Raw genomic sequence first — 25,170 nt, forward strand, 5'->3', positions numbered from 1 at the left:
TTGCCTGCCCTTAGAGCTGGCTCCACTTATGTAGGATTACATTTCTTCCAGGATAAGGAAGTGTTTTGATTTCCTGGCTTTTGTTGGTTATACAGAGGGGAGAAAACACCATTCAGGTGTAGATAGTAAAAGCAGTCCAGGACCATGTTACATCTCAGTCAACAAGCATTTATTAAGTGCCTGCTGTGTGCCAGGCACAGTTCCAGGCACTAGGGATAAAAAGACATAAATGAAACAGTCTCTGCTCTCAGGAGCGTACATTCTACAAAAGGGATAACAGGTACAGATAAGTAAATACAAAATATATACATGGCAAGTACAGGATAATTAAGAGGGTGGTAGTCAGAAAAGGCCTCATGTAGTGGCCTCTCAGCTGAATTTTGAAGGAAACGAAAGTTTCTGGGAGGCAGAGGTAAGGAGGGTGGGCATTCCTGGCACAGGATATGGCTCGTAGACAGGCACAAAAACAGGAGATGGAAAGTTTTGGGGGGGGGAGGGAGGGAAGCCAGGAAGGCTGGAGCAGAGAGTGAGTGAAGGAAAGCAGTATATCCTAAGTGCAGCGTCAAGCAGAGAGGGTTGTACGTGATCCCAGAGGTAAAAAGGAATCGTTGTAGTTCATTGAGCAGGAACATCAACTGTATTTTAGGAATATCACTTCGGGAATAGTTTGGAAAAAGTATTTGAGACTGTGAAAACTGAGTAATTATTGCTGTTATAATGGCCAGGTGAGAAGTGGTAAGGGCCTGAACTAAGATGATGGCCACACGCACAGAGACAGAGATGGACATGAGAGATAGAGAATCAGCAAGACCTAGCAACTGACTGGAAAAAGAATGGCAGGGGGGTGGGGGGAGGGGTTTGACTTAAGAATTGAGAATAGCTCTAGGATTGTGAACCTGCCTGACTGGAAAAGTGGTGGTACCCTCAACAACAACAATAAATAATAATAATGAGGAAGTTAGGAAGAGAGGTGCCTTTTGCAGAAAAATAATGAGTTCTGCTTTGGACTTGTTGAGTTCGAGGTGCCACCAGGACATCTAGTTCAAAATGCCCTATAGGCACTTGGTGATACATAGTGAAAGCTTAGGAGGGAGCCTGGGGCTAAATAGATAGATCTGGGACTAATCGGTATAGAGATGATAATAAAAGAATAAATAAGACATTCAGAGAGCAAAAACAATAATAGCATTACTAAGATCTCAGAGAGGTCTCCTGTTGACCCTAGGTTTTTTCCTTAGGATAAATACTTTCTGGGAATTAAGCATAAACTTGAGTAAGGAAAGTTATCCTCTTAGTCCTTAAGTGACCTCATCTAGGAAAGCTGAGGGGCACTGCTTGTTCCTGTGAAAGATCATTCCTCTCTGTGGAGCTGATCCCAGAGGGTAGGCTGCCTCACCTTGGGACCAGGCCAATGAAAAACTAAGACAAGGGTTGAGTGATTCCCCCAGAAGGCCCACTGATGCCTCTGTCTAGAGGTCTCTCTTATACTGCACAAAGATGGGTCACAAAACAAAGTCCTCAAGTCTCTTGGAGTTTGTTTTCAAATACATTGGCAGCCTAATTCACACTAGTAAAGAAGTGACTTTCCCTAAAGTCCCTGAGAGAGCTGGAGTGGAGGGTGGGTGGGCTCCAGCACTCCTGCCACCACTAGCACCACGTTTCCCTTTCAGCTGCAGGACCTCGTGGCCACATCCACCCTCTCCCCTTTTGCCCTTCTTCTACCATTCCTGAACATGCAAGCCCACACTGACCCCCCCAGCCTAGCTAAATCGTGAAGGCGTGCTTCTTCAAGGAAGCGGGAATCTGCAAAGTGACTGCTGGGCAGGGCACCAAGGCTAGAACTCGGGTCTCCTGACACCCAGGCCAGTGTGGCTCCTCCTGTTGCACCAGGAGGCCTCCCTCACCCCACGGGCCTTGCCCGTGTGACTCTGCTCACCTCGGAAGCTCAGCTCACTGTCACTAACCCCACAGTCCTCTGCAGAGCTCTCTTTCTCATGCTTACTGCCTCCCCGGCTCCTTTTGACACTCTTGTAGAATTGGCCCCAGCGGTGGCGTCCAGCGTCCTTCTTCAGCCGCTTCTCTTTGGCCCTCCGGTTCTGGAACCAGACCTAGAAGGTGAGGTCAGAGGACACAAAAATCACTTGTTAACTCCACTGTTGCTAAGGAACTGCTAGGATACCAAAAAGCAGAGATTATAAAAGAACCTTGGTTCCTAGGAAGACACCCCCTTTCTACCACACAGGTATGGAACACTGCATTTAAAGTTTCACTGTTTTGATTTTTTTTTTCTCTCCATCTTTTTTCTTTTAATTCCTTGTTAAAAGAGGTGGTTGAATGGGTGGGGGAAGGGACAGGATATAAGACAGTGGACAAATCCTTGATATGCACCAATTTTCATCTGTGGACCTGATTCAGACCCATAATAGAAATTTAACAAAGTGAAAACACAGAGACTTTGAGAGAAAGAGAGGTCATGATGTCTCAATGGACAGAGGCTGAAGCATCCTGAACTTAGAGAAAATAGATTTCAAAGATTTCAGGCCAAAGATTGGTAGAACCCAAAGGCCTAAGATTCTACCCAGGAAGTCTGCTCAACTAGGGTGGGAGACTCTCAAGGGAGGCGATACAGGTGAAAATGATCCTGGGGAGGGAAAGAACAATATGTACATGGGAAACTCATCAACAAACTCAAATTTTACAAAGATGTACTCAGAACGAAGAAATGAGGTGTCTGAGGGTGAATTCAGAAGAGATGCTATAATAGTGCAAATGAGAGAAAACCAGTTGAATTCAATCAACATTAAGTCTTTCATAAGGAAAGCATCACCAGCTCAGATAAATCAAAATTGCTGGTTACTTAGCAGACAGTAGTGGAGGAGAAGAAATAATACTAAATTTGATTAGTGTACAAGAGTTGTATAATAACAACTAGCATTTATATATATATATAGAGAGAGAGAGATGGGTGTGTGTATATATATGTCACTTTAGATTTGCAAATATTATCTCATTTGGTCTCCGTAGTAACTCTAGAAAGCAAGTGCTAATTGTCCTTGGGAAGAAATTGAGAGAAACAGACTTGCTCAGGATGGGATAGCTTAGGTGCACGAGGCTGGATTAGAATGCAGGTTTTCCTGATTCCCTATCTAGCAAAGAGAGGTGGGCTGGTGAGAACAAGATGGACACCTGCTGTACTGGTACCCAGGGGATGTAAAAAGACTTGTAAAAAAGCATCTCTTTTGTTGAGCAAATCCTTTTTTGGAAAATTTATGGGAAGACATGGACAGGAATCATGGTCTTCGCCATTGAATGGGGTATCCACATGGCTGAGTTATGTTGTCTTCAAGAGAAAAAATCAGAAAAGATCACAGTGAACTAGATGGAAAGATAAATGCCAAGAATGAGGGGGAAAGCTCAACTTTTTGCTTCTGTTTTTCCCACCAAGGAGAATGATTTCCAAACTGGGAATAATAGAAAGGGGTGGAATGATAAGTGAAAAGCTAGTGAGAGTTCATGCATCTCTCCTCGCTGAAGCCCAAGATATCTGGCATCTCACCAGGATACTTAAAGAATGTGATGGCTGAACAACTGCTGGTCTTTGAGGCGTTATGGAGGACAAAGAGGTACCACGAGTCTGGAAATGGAACAATGTCCTCCCCCCCTTTTTTTCTTCTTTTTTTCTTTTTTTATAAAGAAGAAGAGTTTTCAAATTAAAAAACAGGGAGCTTGAAATCAATTCCTAGCAAAACTCTAAAATGCATCATCAGTGGATGATTTTTAAATATTTAGTAAGAGAAGTGTGAATGTCACTTATTGACTCAGTATTTGACAGTTCCTCAAATAATGCAGAGGCAGCATAGAGTAGAAGATGGAGGGTCATCTTTGGAGCCAGGAAACTTGTGTTCAAGTTCTGTCTCTGATACATGTTGATTTTGTGACTGAGCAAATCATTTAACTTCTCAGTTCTCTAAGCAGTTCTCTAAAACTATTATGGAAAAGATGCCAACTTGGGTTGGTAGAAAGAGTTTCCATTAGTGAGTTTTCCAGGTCTAGTCCCTATCCCCTCCCTGTCCCTGATAGACAGACAGATGAAGACTAACACAGATAAGAATGTATTTCAGCAAAAAAGTAGATTGTAACAGTATCTCTTTGGACTTGATGAGGAAGTGTAGACTAGATATTAACACATTTAGATAAATTTGGAGTTAAATAAGTGATCCACTTATTCAGTGGTGATTGACATAGCAACCATATAACATCTCTAGTAGAGAACATTCAGGCTTTGGGGGGAGGAATATTATTATTATAAGTAATGAGAATACAAGTGTAAGAAACAAAAGTAGTCCCTACCTTTAAGAAGCTTACATTCTAAGAAAGGAAGACAATGCATATAGGGAAGTAATGGATAGAGATGGATATTTTGGTTTAGAAAGTTGTAGGAATGATGAGTGAATCTGTAAGAGAGCAGATTGACAATACCTTTCTCAAGTACAATAAGGAAGTTGATTTGATTCCACAAAAATTACTGAGGATCTCAGAGAACTTTTTTTATATGGGTTATATCTATTGATATTTACCATGTTAGAAATTAGGATCTTAATTTGTTATGAAAATAATTTTGATCTCATGGGCTCTCTGAAAGGCCCTCTGGAGCTTCCAAGGGTCCTCGGACCATACTTGATGAACTCTGGCTCTACAGAATAGATGATTTACGAAAGCATGACTGGCATCTTCAGACATTTGAAAGGCTGCCCTGTGAAAGAGGATGAGGCTTTTTTATTGATCCCAGAACTGAAGAAAGGCCAATTTTTAGCTTGATATAAGGAAAAGCTTGCTATAATTATAGCTGTCCCAAAAGAAAATGAGCTGCTGTTCAGGAGGCTCTGCATTTCCATTACTGGAATCTTTAAACCAAAAATGAATGAGCCCTACTCAGGGCCCTGGAGAGGGGAGTCCTGTATACAGGGAATGCTCAAGGACCCTTAGCCTTCCTTTGGTTTCCTAAAAGACTCTGCGCAGACTGCAGCTCCAGGCTCCAGGCAAATGCCATGCCGGCTGTCTCCTGGAGTTTGTCAGGCTTGTGCTCAAGACTCATTTCCCATTCCTGGGGCTCCTTAAAAAATCAGGCCTTTAACTAAAGTGAGAAAGGAGCAGTTTTTCCTGGAGTAACCTAGTTCCCTTCCCATGAAGGAGAGCTTCGGGGCCTGGCCATTGAAAGGGGAGTCTGAGCCAGCCGGACAGCTGCAGGAGGAACGGCTGCCTCACCTGCACGACCCTCATGTCCAGCCCTGTCTCGGAGGACAGCTGCTCTCTCACGTGCCGGGCCGGTTTGGGAGAGTTCTTGTAGGCATTCTTTAGTGTCTCCAGCTGTTTGGCTGTGATGGTGGTCCGAGGCCGCTTAGCACCAGCTTCTGAGTCATCTGCAATTGAAAAACAAAAATCCTTTACCTGAACAGAAGGGTGACTCCTCTGCCTGCGTTCAGATCTGGCCTCAGACACAGACTAGCTGTAGGATCCTGGGCAAGTCACTTAACCCTGGGTGCCTCAGTTTCCTCATCTGTCAAAGGAGTTGGAGGAGGGAATGGCAAACCACTGCAATGTCTTTGCTAAGAAATCCCAAATGGGATCACATAACTGAACAATATGGTCTGTACAGATCTCTTAATTATCAATAGCATTGTCTAGATAATAGCTGACATTTATATGGCTCCTACTATGTGTCAAGCTCTGTCCTAACTGCTTTTAAATGATTAGTTCATTTGATCCCCACAACAACCCTCAATGATAGGTGTTATTTATTATCCTCATTTTGCAGATGAGCAAACTGAGGCAAACGGGTGAAGAGACTTACCCAGAGTCATGCAGTTATTAAGTGTCTGAGGCCCTCAGCCTAGCTGCCTCCTTTGAGGTTGCAGTGAAGATCAAATGAGATCATAATATACACAAAGCTCTTTGCAAGCTTTAAAGTACTAAATAATGCCAACTATTATGGAAAACAAAACTGAAACATGGTTCTTGACTTTAAGCAAGCATCCTGGTAGAATGGAGTCAGTGGACCAACATTCCAGTCCCACCTTGTGCCAATTATTCCTTGTATTATTCCATGTCTAATTTTAGATAACCTTCCTATGCCTCAGTTTCTCCAATTATGAAAATGAGGGGAGAGAGTCATTGAGACATATTTTAAAAAAAAGGAACAGAAAGGTCAGACAAGTAGGACAGTTTTGAAAGCTACAAGTTGATATTATTATTTACTTTAAAAGAAAAGCAAGTTGCACATGATGGAAACCAGGAGTTGTGCTGCGAGCCTCCTTTTTGGTTCTATATCTATGCAAATGCCTCTTCTAGTTGAAGTTTGCTAAGTTCCAAATAAAAATCTGTAAATTGAGGGTGTTGGGTTGGATGGCTTCTACAAGTCCTTCCCTCTCTCTCTCTCTCTTTCTGGATTTTTCCTATATATGGTGTTTCTGACCTGCTTTTTCTGTCTTTTCTCCTCGGTACTTTGGGCCTTCTTAAACTTTTTCCATTCATGACCTCTTTTCACCCAAAATATTTTTCTGAGACCCAGGTGTATAGGTATGTAAGATAGGGATTCAAATCAAGTGTTTTCTGATAATAAGTCATCATTTCATGACCTCCATATTCAGATATAGGACCCCACAGGGGGGTCACAACCCACAGTTTAAGAAGCTGGGCTTCTGATGACCAGATATCTCAAGCCTCTCTGCCTTTCTGTTTTCTCTCTCACTTCTATCTTCTTTCCAGTTAGGAATAAAGTTCTCTGTTCCTTCATCTATACTCCCTCTTTCTATTTTTATCCTGGTTCTTTCTGTTCTTAACTTCAGAGTTGTCTCTTCCTTCATTCAGTCCCCAGTTTATCACAGATTATCTTCATCCAATGAGAAAGAGAGAAAGGGCAAGAGGAGGGAAAGACAGAGACAGAGAGAAAAAGAGGGAGAGAGGATAGAGAAAAGAGAAAAAGAGAGAGAAGAAAGAGAGGGAGGAAGAGAAAAAAAGATGGAAAAGAAAAAGAAGAAAGAAAAAGAAATAAGCCTTGGGAATCTGACTTTGTCCCAAACAGAGGCAGACAAACCACTGCTGTTCTTATAATCCAATGACATGCTATAAGAATAGGAGCACTTAAGTCTGTCTGCTGTCTTCAACATGTAAGTTTCTCACAGGGCAGGGACCATCTCATTTACAGTCAGTGATCAATCATTTAGGGGTTGATTTTTCAGCTTATTAATTAATCTGTCTCCTTGCTACTGCTTTTTGGTCTCACTGGCTATTTGCTCATTTGCATCTTCACTAGGGAGATAGATAAGGGAAGGAGGAAGAAAATCCAAAGGTGCCTAAGAGGCCAAAGCCCACGTCTTTCCAAGAGGAGAGAGAACTTGCTCAAAGTCACATACAAAGTATGTCACCAATGCTATTATCTCCTGGTACCTTTTCTGTGCTTCCCCTCAGATCCGGCCTTTTCCTTTCTAGTTATGTAATAACAGTCCCAGTTTGAAAAAGAAAGAGAAAGCCTGAGAGACAGAGAAAGAAATAACTTTTCTCATGAATACAAGAATCCAAGATGATTTCAAAAGACTCATGATGGAAAATGCCATCCACACCCAAAGAAAGAACTATGGAGTCTAAATGCAGTTCAAAACATGCTATTTTCACTTTTTGTTGGTTTTTTCCTTTCTCATTGTTTTCCCCTTTTCTTCTGATTCTTCTTTCATAACATGACTAATATGGATATATGTTTAGCATGATTGTACATATATAACCTCTGTCAGATTTCTTGCTGTCTTGAGGAGGGGAGAAAGAACATAAGAAGAAAAAAATTGGAACTCAAAATCTTACAAAATTGAAGGTTAAAAATTATCTCTACATGAAATTGGGAAAAAAACAAAATACAGTTAAGTGAAGCTACAACAAAAACCCAAACCAAAACAAAATAAAAAAACACCTTTTGTATGTATGGACTTCCTTCTAGACTTCATTTTTCAAATCTGAAAAATTTTTTCTCAGACCTCCACTAATTCATATGTTTAGCATTTTAATATTTCATTATCCAATCAGGCTTTGGCTAGTTTGGAAGGATCTTATCAGCCTTTGCAAAGATTTTCTGTCTCTCCCTCCTCTGAAGCAAATAATGACATTTGCTCATTTGCCATTATCTTTGCTATGGTCTTTTAGCTTATGCTATCTACAAGACAAGATGACCAAGCGTTCTCTGAGAGAGAGAGAGAGAGAGAGAGAAAGAGAGAGAGAGAGAGAGAGAGAGAGAGAGAGAGAGAGAGAGAGAGAGAGAGAGAGAGAGGAAGCTGACTGAGTTATGTCTTTTTGGGGGTTTTTGTTTGAGGGGGAAGAGAAGTAATTTGGATGTAAAATGATCCAAGCCTACAATTACCATAAATTTCTGACAACTGGCTAGATATTCTAGACCCAGTGCCTTGGTGGCTCAATCATGAATAACATTTTATTTGTGGGCAGTCTTTTTTTTTAAATTTTGATAATAACTTTTATTTTCAAAATACATGCAAAGGTAGTTTTCAACATTCATCCTTGCAAAACCTTGTGTTCCAAATTTTTCTCCCTCCTTTTCTTCCACCCTTCCTCAGATGGCAAGTAATCCAATATAGGTTAAACATGTGCAATTTTTCTAGGCATATTTCCACATTTATCATGCTACACAAGAAAATCACATCAAATCACATCCAAAAGGGAAAAAAAGAAAAAAGGAAATAAAGCAAGCAAACATTGACAAAAAAGGTAAAAATATTATGTTGTGATCCACATTCAGTCCCCTCAATCCTCTCTGGATGCAGATGGCTCTCTCCATCACAAGACAATTGGAACTGGCCTAAACCACTTCATTGTTGAAGAGCCTAGTCTATCAGAATTGATCATCATATAATCTTATTTCTGTAAACAATGTTCTCTTGGTTCTACTCATTCATTTAGCATCAGTTCGTGTAAATCTCTCCAGGCCTCTTTGAAATCAGCCTGTTCATCATTTCTTACAGAACAATAATATTCCATAACATTCATATATCAGAACTTATCCAGCCATTCACCAACTGTTGGGCATCCACTCAGTTTTCAGTCCCTTGCCATTAAAAAGAGAGCTGCTATAAAAATTTTTGCACATGTGGGTCCTTTTCCCTTTTTATGGTCTCTAGAATACAAACTATGGGCAATCTTAGTGCAATTTATTTGAACAAATACTACATGCCTACAACATGCAAGCCTCATGCTGAGGACCCCATGTCCCTAAGCCCTTTTTTTCCCTTTATTTTCTTTGGCAATGTGCTGGATTTGAATCTTAAATCTGCCATTTACCACCTCTGGGGTGCTTTGGACCAGTCTCTTTTTCTCAGAGCCTTGGTTCTTTCATGTGTAAAATGAGAAAATCATGCAAGGTGATCTTTCAATGTCCTTCCTACATCTAAATCTAGAATCTCTGTGTTCTTCCCCATCATCTTGCCATAGACCAGTCCCTCTGGGCCTTTCATGCAAACATCAGGAAAACCAAAAGTGACAATAATGATCAAGGTCATCCGTATATGCCTTAGAGAAGAATGTACCATACAGTATGCCCTTGCGCATCAACTGATTATCCAACCTAACACTAAAAAGTTGCTCCCCTTATATTAAAAAATCTCTACCTGCTAGATGGTCACTTTTAGAAAAGCCAAAGTCTTTCCTTCCTTAATTGGAAATTATTTAAAATGGAAATATCTATTAATTCATTCAAACTAAGGCATAAATGGCCATAATCAGGACCTTTACCAAAACAAGAGGTATGGTAAACACGAGGGTGGTAATAGATGCCCTGGAAGAGGTTGGGACCTTGCAAGGAGGCCAGAGAGCTCTAGGCCTGGGACAGCATCCATATTTCCCAGTTTGCCTAAGGCCCAACCCGATCAGGACCACTAATAACCTATCTTTCTCTTCTGAAAGCCAGAACAAAAGAAATGGTTCAGAAATCCAAACCGGCCTGAGAGTGCTTCAGAGTGGGACTAAGGAGACTCAGGAGGAAGGTGGAAGTTTTACTTAGTCTCTGATTCCCGTCTCTGTTTCTCTTGCTGTTCTGCTCCCCAGACGGCTCTTCACTGCCTATTCATGCTCACCAATCAGGCCCAAGGGCCTTCCCCAAAGAGGCGTCCTTGCCAGTCCCTAACACAGGCCCTCCCACACAGGAGGTACCGAGCTTGCAGGAAGCATGGGTGGGCTTGACATCTGCACCAAGCATTGCTCTACTCACCACTGTCACCACAGACTTGCTCTGGTCATAGCTCTGGGCTGAAAGGAAGCTCAGAACTAGCCATCCCTCTAACCCCCTCGCTCTACAGATGAGGAAGCAGAATACAGTCATTTGGCCAAGATTGCGCAGAGAGTCAGAGGGATTTGAACTCTTTTCTCTGACTCTAGGGTCAGTGTTTCTTCTCCCCTGTAAAACGCTTATTCTGCTCTAAGGAGAATACTATGTGTACATAGAGGAGAGAGTTACATGACACATGTTTGTTTTACATATGTACAACTCTCTATAAATCTACTTCTATATCTGTGTATATCTCCCTAGTCAGGGAATATGGGAGTCAAGAAAAAGAAATATAAGGTCAGGAAGATTAGGAGGAAGAAAAATGACATCCGTAAATGTAGGGTTGGTGATCATCTAGGAACCAAATAGAATTAATAGGGACCTATGGATTTTCAAAAGAAACATCAGCTGAAGGGGCAGCTAGGTGGTGCAGGGGGTAGAGCACCAGCCCTGAAGTCAGGAGGAATCGAGTTCAACTCTGACCTCAGATACTTAAGGCTTCCTAGCTGTGTGCTCCTGGGCAAGTCACTTAGCCCCAGTTGCCTCAGGGGAAAAAAAAGGAAGAAAGAAACATCAGCTGATCTGCCATTCTACTTTCCAAGAAAACCATCCTTCCAATCTTTTAGAAGCTTTTTCAAAAAAGAAATATACATATAAATCAACTTTCTCCCTTCCTTATTTCCCATATTTAAATGTTTTTCTTCTTCCCTTTCTCTTCACTTCTAGCTTTATGTCTGCATATACACATATCTATGCATATATAAAATTTCTTCATATAACCTATTTGGGGAAATATATTCTGACCCATTGAGACAAAAAAGATGATTCTATTCTATTTTTCCCCCTCTCTTCCCTACTGATTACAGTGAAGGGCATCTGAGTAGCAAAAGGCTGTTGCTTTTTCTCCTTGGAGCCCATATTCTTTAATAGTTTATCCCCCACAGAAGGGTCTAATCTGGGATGTCATAATCACCTCCAGGAAGACATTATGGAAGGAATGGGGCTCTCAAATGGGGTCATGAGTGAGAACAGATTAAAGGAGGAAGGTCCTTGTTGACCAAAAAATGCTCTTTCCCCAGAGGCTGTGGTAGCTTTGGGGAGGGCATGAAGGGTGTGGGGGAAGGAACTCCTGCTCTGGGACTAAGAGGAGTTCTGTCTCATGGACCTGTTCTGAAAAAAAAATCCTCAGCGACACAGTTCTCCACATAGCATATGATAGATTTTCAAAAAGAAAAGAAAGGAACACAAGCTGGACATTTCTTAAATGGGCAGGAAAAAAAGCAATACTTCAGACAGGGACACATAGAGAGACATACAGGGCTTTTTTTTTCTCTTTAAAAACAACTTTGTTCAATTCATGTATTGTGCACCTAGGTGCCGCTAGGCGGCGCCATAATGCCCAGAACACTGGACTTGGGAGAGCTGAGTGCAAGTTCCACCTCAGATACTATTTGTAAAGCTCTTAGCCCAGTGCCCAGCCCGGAGCAAGCACTATATCATGTCAGCTGTGGTCATCATCGTTATCACATGCAGAACTGGAGTTACATGTGCACGTGTGTGCGTCCTCACCCACACTGAATGACACGTGTGTGTACATGTATGTGCAGTCTGCAGCTGACTTAGCTCATTCATCCATTCTTGCTTTTCCTTATATAGTGAAATACCCGGGCTTGTTAATTATTATTAAGTTCACAATAAAAAATTTAAATTAAAAAATGAAATCCCAAATCCAAATCTAGTTCCCTCTTTGGCACTTTAGAAACCCCACTGTTAGAATCCTTACAAAGTGAGAAGGCAGTTGCCTAATGTAGCATGGTACTTAACAAATTCTCAGGCTCACTAGTGCAGGTAAGTACTCATTGGAGTTCACACTCTGGGGAGATGCACAAGTCAGAAACCCATCATCCCACTCTCTTGGAGGAGGAGTCAACCTTGGGGAGATCATAGATAAGAAGCTGATAGAGGCTCAGTCAGTGAGTCAGTTGGGAACATTGCCAGGAGTCAGAGAGGAGCCCACTCTCGGAGGCGGAATCAGATTCATTCCAACTTTCACCTTGGTGCTGGCTGGAGCCATTCGGAGGCAGCGCTTGGAACCAAGCAGAGAGACAGGCCACCAAGAAAACTAACCGGGCTATTTTGGAGGAAGCAATAGAAAATCTGAACTTTTAACTCCTGGCTGCATTTGGGTGATTATTACTTTTAACTGAAACTAAGGCTGCCTCCAGGAAACCTCCCCAAGAAACCTCCTCCCAGAGAGGACCATTATATTATAAAAAAGAAGAGAACACCACACCCCATCATAGAGCTTTCCATACAAGTTAAGGGTGCAAGCTTGGCCACATCCTAAATCCATATCAGGGGCGGTGACAGGTAGAATGTTCCCCTATTTCCTGACACCCCCCCCCCCCCCGCCACTCAACTTGTGTTCTGCAGAGATTGCAGAATTCTCCTTCCTTTCTTGGCCTAACTGTGGCAGCCAAACCCCTCCCCCAGAAGCGCTTGCCCGGCTAAGGTGGCTCCAGGTCCCTCCGAGCTGCTGTTGCAGAAAGTTGGATAACAACGCAGAATGGAAGGCAGAGCTGGAGGTTAGGTCTCCTAGCATCCAAAACAAGGGGGTCTTGTCTAATGAAACTGGAAGCCATGGCTTGGATACTGGGACAACAGTGAGGTTGTGGTGACAGAAGGAAGAGAGATTCCTCGAATAATCTGACTTGTTGGTTCGAATCAACCTGATGCAGATGTGACATGGGGGAGTCCTGTGGTGTTAGTCTTCTACAGATGCTAGCCAGCCGGTATTAGACCAGCCTGACCAGGAGTTTAACTTAAAAGCTGGGGATCCTCTCACTCATCTGTCTGATTATTGCTGGATTGTTGTAGAAGATTAAGGAGAGAGAGGGATGGTTAATGTTGTATCCCTAGATGGAGTGTTCAAGTCATGAGCAAGTGAATCAGCACCTGGATAGCCAAGAAACCCACCATCCACCTGGAGACCAGGAGGCCCTGCCATCTGCCCAGAGGGCCAGGGGGCCCCACCATCCTCCCGGGAGGCCAGGGGGCCCCATCATCTGCCCAGGAGGCCAGGGGGGCCCCACTATCCACCCAGGGGGCCAAGGGGCCCCACCATCTGCCCGGGGGGCCAGGGGGCCCCACCATCCACCCAGGAGGCCAGGGGGCCCTACCATCCTCCCGGGAGGCCAGGGGGCCCCACCATCTGCCTGGGGGGCCAGAGGGTCCCATCATCTGCCCGGGGGGCCAGCAGGCCCCACCATCTGCCCCGGGGCACCAGGGAGCCCTACCATTCTGCTTGGCTGTCTCATAGTCTTCTTTACAGACCAGCCTCCCGTCCTCCATGAGGTAGAACTCATCCCCCGTGGCCAGCTGGCGGTTACAGATGATGCAGGCAAAGCAGTGAAGGTGGTAAACGAAGTCTTGGGCCTTCCGTACCACTTGGGTGGGGGGGATGCCCTGTTGGCAAGCTGTGCATTTTGTCCCAAAACGCCTATGGGAGAAGAGAAAGAAAAAAGTTACGGGATGGAGGACTGTGCCTTTCCCTCAGGAAGGGTCTTCCCTAAGGAGAGAAGGGGAAGGAAAGGGAATAAGCCTTCACAGTGTCGAATATGTGCCAGCACTGCTCACAACCTTTTTTACAAATAATATCTCGTTTGGCCTCAAGGGGAAGCAAGGCCACTGATCCAGGGCCACCCTGCAGCCAACCCCTCACAGAGCCAGAGCAGCCAAAACAAATCATGTTGACATAAACAAAGTAGGAGAACACCCATTTAATACCATAGGCTGTGCCAACTTGATGTGGGCATTTGGGGACATTTCTAAGTCACTTCCAAGTCCCTTGAATAAAAACTAATCTCTCCTCTGCTATTTACTATGTGACCTCCCAAAGGCACAATCTCTCTGAACTTCAGTTCCCTCATCTTTAAAATGAAGGAGTTAGACTAGTTCAGGGGTTCTTAACTTAGATTCCATAACCTGGGGTTTTTTTTTTATCATCATAAACTGTTTTTTAATCTTGATAATTTATTTCAATATAATTGGTTTCCTTTGTAATTTATGTATTTTTTTTAATGTATTTAAAATGATTCTTCTAAGGAGGGCTTCCACAGGTTTCATCAGACTGCCAAAGGGTCCTAGCGCACATAAAAAGGAGCCCCTTGTCTAAAGGAGGTCCTTCCCAGCTCTCTTTGGTTCTCTGGTGCTTTCCAGACACTTGGGTGGATCTGGGTATGAGGGAAATCAATGCCTGTGGGATCCCTACTCCCCATCCTCAAGAAGAAACATTTTCATGACCCTATCATCTGCAGAGCAGAGCTGTGGGCAGCAGTGCCGTCTTGCCCTCGCCCGGGTGGTGGTGGGAATGTTGGACCAGGGACATGTTCCCAACTCCTCAGGCTCAGAGGGAAGGCCACTTTGCTGCAAAGCCTCAGCGAGAAAGTAGAAAGAAACCAGCCAGGCTAGTGACTTGTCTAATTGGCCAAGTATAGACCTAGTGAGCACCAGAGATTACTGAACAGCATCAGGTGAGCCTTCCCTGCTTCCTGGAGGAGATAGGAAGAATGGGAGGGGTTGGGGAGGCAGGGGCAGAGTTGAAAACAGCAATCAACCTAATTATTCATGACATTTCACACGACAGAACTTTATCTTCTTCAAGATGAAAGACTTCGCCTAATGGATCTGAGGAAGGTTTGATTTTAATGGTCCTTTTAACTAATGCTTATAGGCAGTATGATTTCCCCTGAAAGGACAGTACATATTTCATCCACATTAATACCAAATAAATTAATTATGGTCACAGCTATCATGATGAATCCCAGATTAACTCAAAATGATAGGACTCTTATGCTGTAATGATACCTGCTGAAGGGGCTAAAAGGGGTCTGGTGACATGTTGTATCATATTGTACCTGGAGAGATGATGGTTAGGATGTAGGGTGTGGAGGGTACTTTTCTGGGTGGGTCCTGGTATCCAGGGCCAGACAGCCTACTTACCAGCAGACACCCAAAGAAGTGGGAAGGGGGAGATCTATGACTAGCACTGAGAGAGAAGATAGGATGATCAATTCTTCTGCAATTGCAAAAGAAAACTCAGGCATGATTCAGCAGAAGTGTCTAGGAAACAGCCATTATTAAGGTTACTTTTAGCTTGGGGATCTCAAACTGCCACGCTACCAGAAGGTTGTCTGGTTTTTACTTTGGGGATTTTTTTTTCCTCCTAAGAGGGTTCATATTTGCCTGTGTCTATCTTTTAATAACTATCATTTACATAGTACTTTACAAATATCATCTCACTTGACCCTCACAACAACCCTGGGAAGTAGATGTTATTAATATCCTCATTTAACAGATGAAGACACTGAGATAAACAGGTTAAGTGATTTGTCCAAGGTCACACAGTATCTAAGACTGGTAAATGTCTGAGGTCTCCCTGACTCCAGGTCTATTGTGCTTCCTTGGTGCCTTTTTTTAATATGATGCCTGTGGAAATACAGAAGACCAACGCCCAATAGGTAAGAAGAGGTCAGAAGATATGAATGAAGTTCTCAGAACAAGAACTTCAAACTCTTAACCATGGGCACTGTACCCTGATACTGGGCTTTGGAGCCCATAATGTGCAGGAAGCCTTATGGAGGCTGCTGTGGGAACCTCCGATCTCCTACGTTGGAGTCCTTCTGCGTACCCTCCCACATGGCTGAGGATGGCTTCCTTTGGCTGACCACCCAAGTGTCACAGGCTGCGCCTTTAACTCTCTCATCCTAGACAATCTCTCTCTATCCGCTCCATCCAGAAGGTGAAGATCATCATCCACCCACAGCAGGAACTGAACCAGTGACACGAGGCTTTCCTTCCCCTGCCCTCCCAAGCTGTGGCCAACTTGGACCTAGGATTCCAGGCTGGACAACAGAGCCGGCTAGTCTAACAGGGAAGCCTTACTCAGAGAAACCAAGCACAGGGTGGGTTGGAACTTGGAACTGGGATTGTGTGCTCTATAGAAACTAAGTTAAACTATGAATTACATCTCTTTTCCTCCCCTAACCAGAAAGTGAAAATATAAAAAAGAAAAGAGCAAGACATGTTAGAGAATATTCTGTATATTTGTTATTATATCTTTCCTTTTTGAAGATTTTTATTTTCAAAACATATGCAAGGATAATTTTTCAGCATTGACCCTTGAAAAACCTTGTGTTGCAATTCCCCTCCTTACCTATTATTATATCTTTCAAAGTAAATATTTCTTCATAATAATTAGTCCAGTTATTAATGATTAAATGAAACTGGGGTATAGGAGACTTTGTCCATTTGTGGAAAGCCCAAGTCAGTACTAGAGAACCCTGAAGGAGAGATAAATAAGAAAAGTGCACACCAAAACAGCTCTGAGATTTTACCTAACATGCAGTAAATTGGAAATTATGACAAGAGTAGTTGATATTGGAAGGCTTGTGAAAAGACAGACACGCATATACTGTTGGTAGAACTGTGAATTGGTCTAACCATTCTGGAAAGTACTTTGTAGTTACATTAAGAAAGTAACTCAAAGGTCTCTATCTTTGACAGAAATCCCACTGCTAGACACCTCTGCCAGGAGGTCAAGGATAGAAAAAAAAAAAGGTCATGTACTACACCAAATTTATTTATAGTAATACCTTTTGTATTAACAAAGCTAGAAACAGATAGATATCCATTGTGGGGAAGGACCGAAGAAATTGTGAGACTTGAATGTAATAGAATATTACTGAATAACAAGAAACAGTGAATTCAAAGCATACAGAAAGCATAGGGAGTTTTTTATGAATGGATATAGGGAAAAGTGAGGAGGAATAGGAAAGCAATCTATGCGATGATATGTAAAGAGCAACAAAACAAAAGAAATGAAACCCAAATTCTGTCCATTATAATGACTAAGTTTGACCTTAAGGAAGAGACTACAAAAATCACCTCCCTGGCTTGTAAAAGTGGAAGCTGAGGTGGAATGTGATGGGTGTAGAACATTGGACAGCTCCTCAGGCTCAGCTCCTAGGAGGCTTAGGGCAGAATTTGTTTTTCTTTGTTATCTTTCTTTTCTATTCTTTGTTCTCAGAGAAGTCTTTCTGGGCAGGGAGGGAATCTATTTAGAAATTAATGTGATGGCAAATCAAAGTAGATCAATAACAATAAGGAAGTTAAAAAGGCTAAGGAATCGTGTACCTCTCTAGGAGAAGAGCAGTGTCCATGGAAGAAACTGGAATTCTCTAGTACTGATGAAAGCTAGCTGTTAGTTATTAGGTTCCTGCTAAGTAGATAATTTTGGATAGAGACTGTCCTTATGGAGATAGTTACTGAATCGAGCACATCTAACTAAGAGGAAAAGTAGGGGTCTATTGGGGATGAGCTCTAAGGTTGAATGTGTGTTTGGGTGGGAAAGAAAGATTAGAACAGAAAGGTATAACTTGGACCTGTTTTTTTTACACATGCATGTTTAAGTGTTTTTTAATAGTAAAAAATTTACTAGAAACCAAACAGTTCTTTCACCCAACACATGCACACACAGAAACACATGCACAAACATATCTAACATATATAGGACTGCTTGACATCTAGGGGAGGGGGTGGAGGGAGGGAGGGGAAAAATCGGAACAGAAGCGAGTGCAAGGGATAATGTTGTAAAAAAAAATTACCCAGGCATGGACTCTGTCAATATAAAGTTATTATTAAATAAAAAAAAAAAGAAACACATGCACATATACCATACATACATATCATACTGCATATACATACACACAAACACATACCCACAAATATCCAAGAGATTGATCCTATGCATTTATAAACTTGGGCTGTTGGTCTTAGCTTGTTTCTACATGAAAATAATCCCCTTTGAGTCACTATTGTACAGCAATGGCAAAAACATAAAAAAGGAAGAACAGAGAGGAAGAAGAAGGAAGTTATTCTCCTGAGCAGAAAAATGGCCTCTTTTGTTGCCTTTGCTGATGACCACAAAAGGACAGGAGCTATTGAATTATCTTCCTTACTCATGAAAAAAAAAGAAGATACTGAATTCTAGTCGCAGGAAGCCCAACTGCCCCCTAAGCACAGGAGACATGAAAGATAATGGGGGGGCATAAATTTAATCCACATCCCGACAGTGATTCATGCATAGGGGTGGCAAGTGCACAAGAAAAATGAAAAATAAATGGACTTCTCCACCAGCAATTTTAGCGATTGAAGCAATTTTCCTGATTGTGGAATGTGAACCTTTGGTTGATAAGTGAAAGTCTTTCCATATTACCTTTCTTCTGGGTAACAGAGCACCCAGCTCTAAGCTAGGGCCCAGCTGCTGTCAAAAGCTCATCTCGAGGGCATCTGCACACAGAGCTCAGCTTCCAGATTTGGAGTGTATTCCTCCCTTGAGTCAAAGCTAGGGGATTGATGCTATGCTGGCCTTTGTGCGATCATACTATTAATAATAATAATTAATAATACTGACATGTGTATAGTGCTTTAAGGATTATAGAGCACTGAGAAGATGAAGCTAATGACACTCATCAGAAAACATGCATTTTGAATTGTTTTTCCAGTCATAGTAAGAGATTAGCACCAAAGACCAGAATCCTCAAAACAACTCGGTCAGGTAAACTGAGGCCCAAAAGGATGAAATTATTTGCTCAGTGAAAAGAGTTCTTTGTTAAAGAAGTACCTATAGTCACAAGCACTATGAGCCTAAGGATTAGGACAATGCTAGCTACTTTGTATGTTTTGTATCATATATATGTGTACACACACACACACACACACACACACTCACACACGTCTCACCCTCTGCCCCCAGAATGTAAACTCATTGAAGACAGGGACTAGTTTTATTTTGGTATTCATATCCCCAGTGCCCAGCACACCGCCTAGCACAGAGCAGGCATTTAATAAATGTGTGCTGATCAATTAATCGATTGATCTAAATGCAGATTGAAGCCATTGCTTTATTGGTGCTGGTGCTATCTCTTAAGTCACAAAGCACTCCACCTAGAGGGAACCAATCACGGTTAAATAAATCCCTCAAATGCCCTCAAATTTCAGGAACATTTCTCCCCATTAAGGTACTTCTCAGAACTATACATTCCTACACACACATGCATTTCACCAGTAATGCTCAATTTTCTGCAGCTCTGAAGTTTTACTAAGCACTTTGCCTGTGTTATCTCATTTATTCCTTACAATAATCCTATAACCTACAGCTTAGATGTGATTAAGATCGCCACCTTAGTTAGGTTTGGGTTAGTTGGTTTTGTGTAACTCTTCTTTCTCTTCTTAACCAATTTTCCCCCTTTTTACAATTGAAGCTTTCCTGGGGGCCATGGTAGAGTGTGTTAGGAAATAATTATGATCTAAAAACAAGAGGGGGCCATAAATTTAAAAATAAAAATTTTTATCAAAAAAAAAAAAAAAAAAAAAAGCTCTGTTTGGAAAGAAGTCAGAATGATTGGCTGAAATGAGGTCTTGGGATAAGCTCTGACTTGTACTTTCCACCTTCTTTGATATTCACTAGAATTGAAAGCCTGGGTCCCTGAGAACCACTACTCTCCGTATAATATTTTTTATCTCTGGGGAGTATGTAATCCCCAGGTCTGTGCAGTTTATCTTGGCTTCTATGGGGAAACATCAGAGAATTCTGCAGCCTCCCCACAAAACCCCAAGAGCTTGGTTACATGATATCCATGCACAGTCTTCTTGAAATAACATCTTATTCATTCTTTCATTTGTTCCTTCATCCATTTATTACAAATGCACACTGCTCCAGACAAAATGAAAATCCCAAAATAATTAAGACAGTTGTCCTCATGGAGCTTACAATTTTTCAAGGTAGGGGACAGGACACACACACACATAATGCTATACAATAACTATGGGTCCTCACCCTATCTCACCACCTTCCACTCACAATTTGTTTAAGGACAGCCATGACTCCTGGCATGTGTGAAGGACCTGGACAACTGCTGGGACCTGCCTTTTGCTTTTCTTTGTTATCTCTGGCACTTTGCACAATGTCTGGCATATAGTAGGTATTTAAAATCTTTATTAACTGAGTGACCAGAGCATCTGAAACTTACCATGTACAAAACAAAACCCATCCTTCTTTCCCCTACCCACAAAATCTACCTTTCTTCTGACTTTCCCTATTTCTGTCAAGAGCAAAGCAATCCTTCCAGTCTCCCAACTTCATAACCTCTGTCCTATTATTCTATTCCTCACTCTCCCTCATGTCAATCGATTGCTAATTCTCACTGTTACCACCTCTACAACCTCTCTTACCTCTATCCCCTTCTCGCTGCTCTAACCTTAGTTCAATGCCTCCTCACCTTTCATCTCAACTCTTGCAATAGTCTCCCCATTGAGCTCTTTGTCTCAAGTCTCTCCCCTTCCTCAATCTATCTTCTGTTACAAGCTGCCAAAGGGATTTTTCTTAAAAACACATCATTCCTCTACTCAGTAAATTCCAATTATTCCCTACTGTCTCTAGGGTCAAATATAAACTTCTTTGGCATTTAAAGGTCTTCTCTAACTATAACTATCCTTTTGGCTTTATAAGTAGAAAGAGTGCTCCTTTATGTCTCCAAACTCTAGCCAAATTGATCTTGTTCTTCACACAGGGCATTCTACCTCCTGTCTCTCCTCTTTGGAAAGCACTCTCTTCTTATATCCTCTCTTTACAAGTACCATCTTCTACAGATGAAGCCTTTCCTACTCTTCCAGATGCTAGGACACAAAATTACCTGGCATTTATTTGGGTTCTATTCTACATACTGGCACATTGTCTCCCCCAAAAGAATGTAAAGTCCTTGAGGATAAGGATTATTGAATTGTTTTCTTTATACCTCCACAGCCTAATGTAGAGTAGGAACTTAATAAATGCTTGCTGAGGGCTTGATTGATTGATCATATGAGGCTGTCTTTTCTCACTGAAAGACCTCCAAAATACATCTCCAAACAACTTCTCTGGTCTTATTTGCCTCTATCCTCTTTCATATATCCTGTGTCCTAGCCACAAACTCTTGCAATAATCTCCTGAATGATCTCTCTCATCTCTAAACTAACCAAAAAAATTGTACTATTCCTTGTTTCCTGAGTATGTCCCATAATTTCTTGTGTCCATGATTTTTTTGGGGGCTCATGTTCTTCCTTCTGAGTGAAATTACCAGAGGCTTCACTTGTTCAATTAAAGATCCATCTCAAATGCCATCTCTTCCCTGAAGCCTCCCCTGATCCATATCCCCTCCTCCCCACAAGATACCTCTGAATTAATATGATTTTTTAAACTTCTTTTCTTGGATCATACTGTGTATTGTATTTGTGTGTGTGTGTGTGTGTGTGTGTGTGTGTGTGTGCATGTGTACATCCTAGATCTTCCAAAAGATTATAAGCAGCATGAAGACAGGGACTATATCATTCTTTGCATTCCCACAGCAAATAGAATAGCACAGTGCCTTATATATGATAGTCTTTTAATAAATGTCACCTGAATGGATAAATCTGGTCCACAGAGGAGCCAAGTTACATTCTTTCCAACCCTTTCTCATGCCTGGTTTTATTTCTTTGTTTTAATAAATAGATTAAGTAGTTTTGATTTACTGGGAATTGGAATGGGACGACTAGCTGGAGAAGACCTTCAGGAAGGAGTCTTGATTTAATTACGAAGGGCCCCTTATCAGCTGAGAAGTAGAAACTAACTCCCTTATTGACTAATACTAGGATTTTGAGGAGAATCTCACCATGGATGGAAGACACTCAATGGCCTAGAATCCTCTTGGGCCAATGGTAGTTCCAGACTTCAAGTTTTCCCATTTGCCAGCATCACCACTCTCTTGCCATTGCTCTCCCTTGCTTTGGAAACAAAATACTGCTTAACTTGATTTTATGTTTTAATTGCTTGGTGGTGATTTACTGCAAGCTATATATTTTTTCTCAGCTGACACTTCCCTCCATGTATTTCTTTTATCTATCACCACAGTTGACAGATAAGTTGCTGATATTTACTGTTACTGTATGTACCAATACTTCCTCCATATATCATCTCCAGCTCAAAGGCGGTTTAATGAGTTAAGTTTGTCCACAGTAACGTCAGAGCAGTGTAAACCATTCTCTGACAAAAGTCAGCCTTCTTCCATCAAGGAAAAGCCATTTCTTGGTGTAGGACACAGAGTGAAAGCAAACATTTGTACCCCAGGCCCACTGTTGTAGGATTCAGAACAAGCAGGGACTTTAGAGATAAGCCTGTCTAGGATCTTCACCATAAATTCATACATTTTTCCTAGCCCTGTGAAAAAGCCCAAGTTTGTCTTTGGTACTCTCTGATCTCCCCATCCATTTCCCTTTTTCTCATTCTTGTTCTTCTCTTCCAACTTTATCTTCACTGGAATTGGATGCAGAGGACTTGGGTTCAAATTCCAGCCCTGATAATTTACCAGCAGTATCATTACAACTTCCCTGAGCCTCAATTTCTTCATCTATAAAATGGGGATAATAATACTGCCCTATAACAAATGGTGATGTGAGCATCAAATAAGTAAGAGTGCCTTACAATGGTAAAGCATGATATAAATGCAAGTTGCTATGATTTGACCACCCAGTGATCTAACTATGTATGTAATTTTCTACTGATAGCCATGGAAAGTATAATGAGCTGCTGATTCTGAAAATGGCTGAGGAACTAAAAGTGATTTTTAAAAATGATTCTAATGAGCTGCTGGTTCTATAAGTGGATAGGGTGATGCCAGGTGATATTTTCTCTTGCATGTAGATGGAAACCAACCTACCTTCCTTTCTTAGCCTCTCTTCCCCTTTCTCATTTAATCTTTCCTTTTTCCCCTTTCTTCCCTCTTCTTTTCCTTTCCCTTTTCTTTCCTTCCCTTTATCTCTTCCTTTTTCTTACCTTCATTCCTGGTTTCTTTAACAAAGATTTATTAAGCAGCTGCCACTGAAATAGGTGCTACTGAGAAAGCAGAATAAATGACATGACTCCTTCCTTTAATCTAGCAGGGGAGATAAGACTTATACACAAATTACTAGGGTATCAGTCAGAATGGAATAAGTACCCAAGAGAAGTACAAAATACTCTGACTGCAGAAGAATGATCACTTTGGGCTTCAAGTAGTGGAGGTGAGGTAGGAATCAGGAAAAGCTTCATGGAGATGGTAGTATCTGACCTGGACCTTGAACCATCAGCTGGATTTTGACAAGTGGAAATGGGAGCATGGGAGAAGGGTATGAACAAAGTCACAGAGGCAGTAAATTGCAGCATTCTTGAGAGAATCAGTAATATTTCAGTTTGACCAGAACATGTAGTGCCTGAAGCAGGAGGAATGTGAGATAAGCCTGAAGATTAAAAGTTATGATTCAACCATGGAGGGCCTTGAATGCCAGATCAAGAAGGCTAGGCTTTATTTAGAATGGTATGAGGAGCCCCTAAATTTTTTTGAGCAGTAGCAAAACATTGTCAGAGTTAGGTTGGGGTAAAGATTAATCTTGTAGGTTATGTGCAATAAATTAGAGAAAAATAGCTTGGATGTGGGAAACCAGTGAGGAAACAATTATATCTAAACAAACAAACAAACAAAAATGGCAACTAGTGGCCCAAAGGGAAATAGTGACCATTGGAAAGGAAGAAAGAAAATAATATTATTGATAAAGTGCCTACTGTGTGGCAGGCATGGAGCTAAATGTTTTACAAATATCTCATTTTATCTTCACAACAACCATGAGAAGTGGATTCTATTATTATCCTCATTTGACAGTCAAGGCAAACAGAAGTTAAGTGATTTACCCAGGATCACACAGCTAGTAAGTGTCTGAAGTCAAATTTGAATTCAGATCTTTCTGACTCTAGGCCCAGCACTCTTATCTACTGCACTGCCTAGCTGCCCCATTAACCACTTTTAAATCACATAGGTCCAAAGTCATAAATGCCAGTGAGGTTAGCATTACATAAACAACAATAAAATCTTTATATAGAGCTAGTGGTCCCAAAAGACTTTAGCTAAGCTCAGTCATAACATCAATACTTTGTGGTACTTAAAGAAAGAATGATTTACAAATGCACTAATTGTATTTAACTTTCTCATGTTTAACTTTCTATTCCATGTGGAATTACACAAGTAATAGCTTCTGACTTTTTTATAAGCTTTAATAAATGAAAACGTATTTGCATTCCATACCTGTGTTGAATATTACAAGTCTTGCATTATTATAAGCTGAGTTTCTTATTCTTGCCTTTCTTATATTCATTTTCTAGCTAGGAAATGAGGGGCACAGACATACATTCACATAGCCTTGTAGATTCTAAAGTTATTTCAATCAGTAGTTTCCAACTTTGGAGCCTAGGATTACCAGGAGTTTTTCCAAAGGATTTCCAGTCCATATGCAAATAGGTTAAAAAAAATAAATAAACATAGTTTCTATAGACTGAATTGATAACAAATCTCACAATACATGTGCTATCATTTTTCAAAGCATTACAAATAAGAAGATTGGACTACTAGACAACTTTGAAGGTACCAGGAGTCAAACTCTCGCATTTTATAGATGAGGAAACTGAGGTACAGGGAGGTTAAGTCAAATAAATAATAGGATCACAGATTTAAAGCTGGAAGAAGTTTTAGAAGTTATTAAATATGACTTAGAAGCCAGAAAGGTTAAGGGATTTGCCCATGTTTTTAACTTGAGGTCTTCCTGACTCCAAATTCAATACTGTATCCAGTCCATCACCTAGCTGCCTCTAGGTCACTTAGGTAGTTTTGGAGGCAGCCTCTGTCTCCAGAGCCAATATGCCTTCCATTGTGTAGATGCTATGGTGATGAATAAGAGATGAATTCATC

At 41.5% G+C, this 25,170-nt stretch overlaps 1 protein-coding gene across 1 annotated transcript in view; it reads right to left on the reverse strand.

Moving 5' to 3' along the window:
* The window catches only part of LHX4 (LIM homeobox 4), a 61,313-nt gene that overhangs the window by 1,246 nt on the left and 34,897 nt on the right, over positions 1 to 25,170 (reverse strand). The window contains exons 3-5 of the mRNA XM_051998842.1: positions 13,615 to 13,817; positions 5,266 to 5,420; positions 1,937 to 2,108 (exon numbers count right to left, since the gene is read on the reverse strand). Coding sequence (XP_051854802.1) covers positions 1,937 to 2,108; positions 5,266 to 5,420; positions 13,615 to 13,817 — 530 coding nt within the window. The remainder of the gene's footprint in view (positions 1 to 1,936; positions 2,109 to 5,265; positions 5,421 to 13,614; positions 13,818 to 25,170) is intronic.

This window comes from Antechinus flavipes, chromosome 4 (assembly GCF_016432865.1).
Source record: "Antechinus flavipes isolate AdamAnt ecotype Samford, QLD, Australia chromosome 4, AdamAnt_v2, whole genome shotgun sequence".
Lineage (NCBI taxonomy): Eukaryota > Metazoa > Chordata > Mammalia > Dasyuromorphia > Dasyuridae > Antechinus > Antechinus flavipes.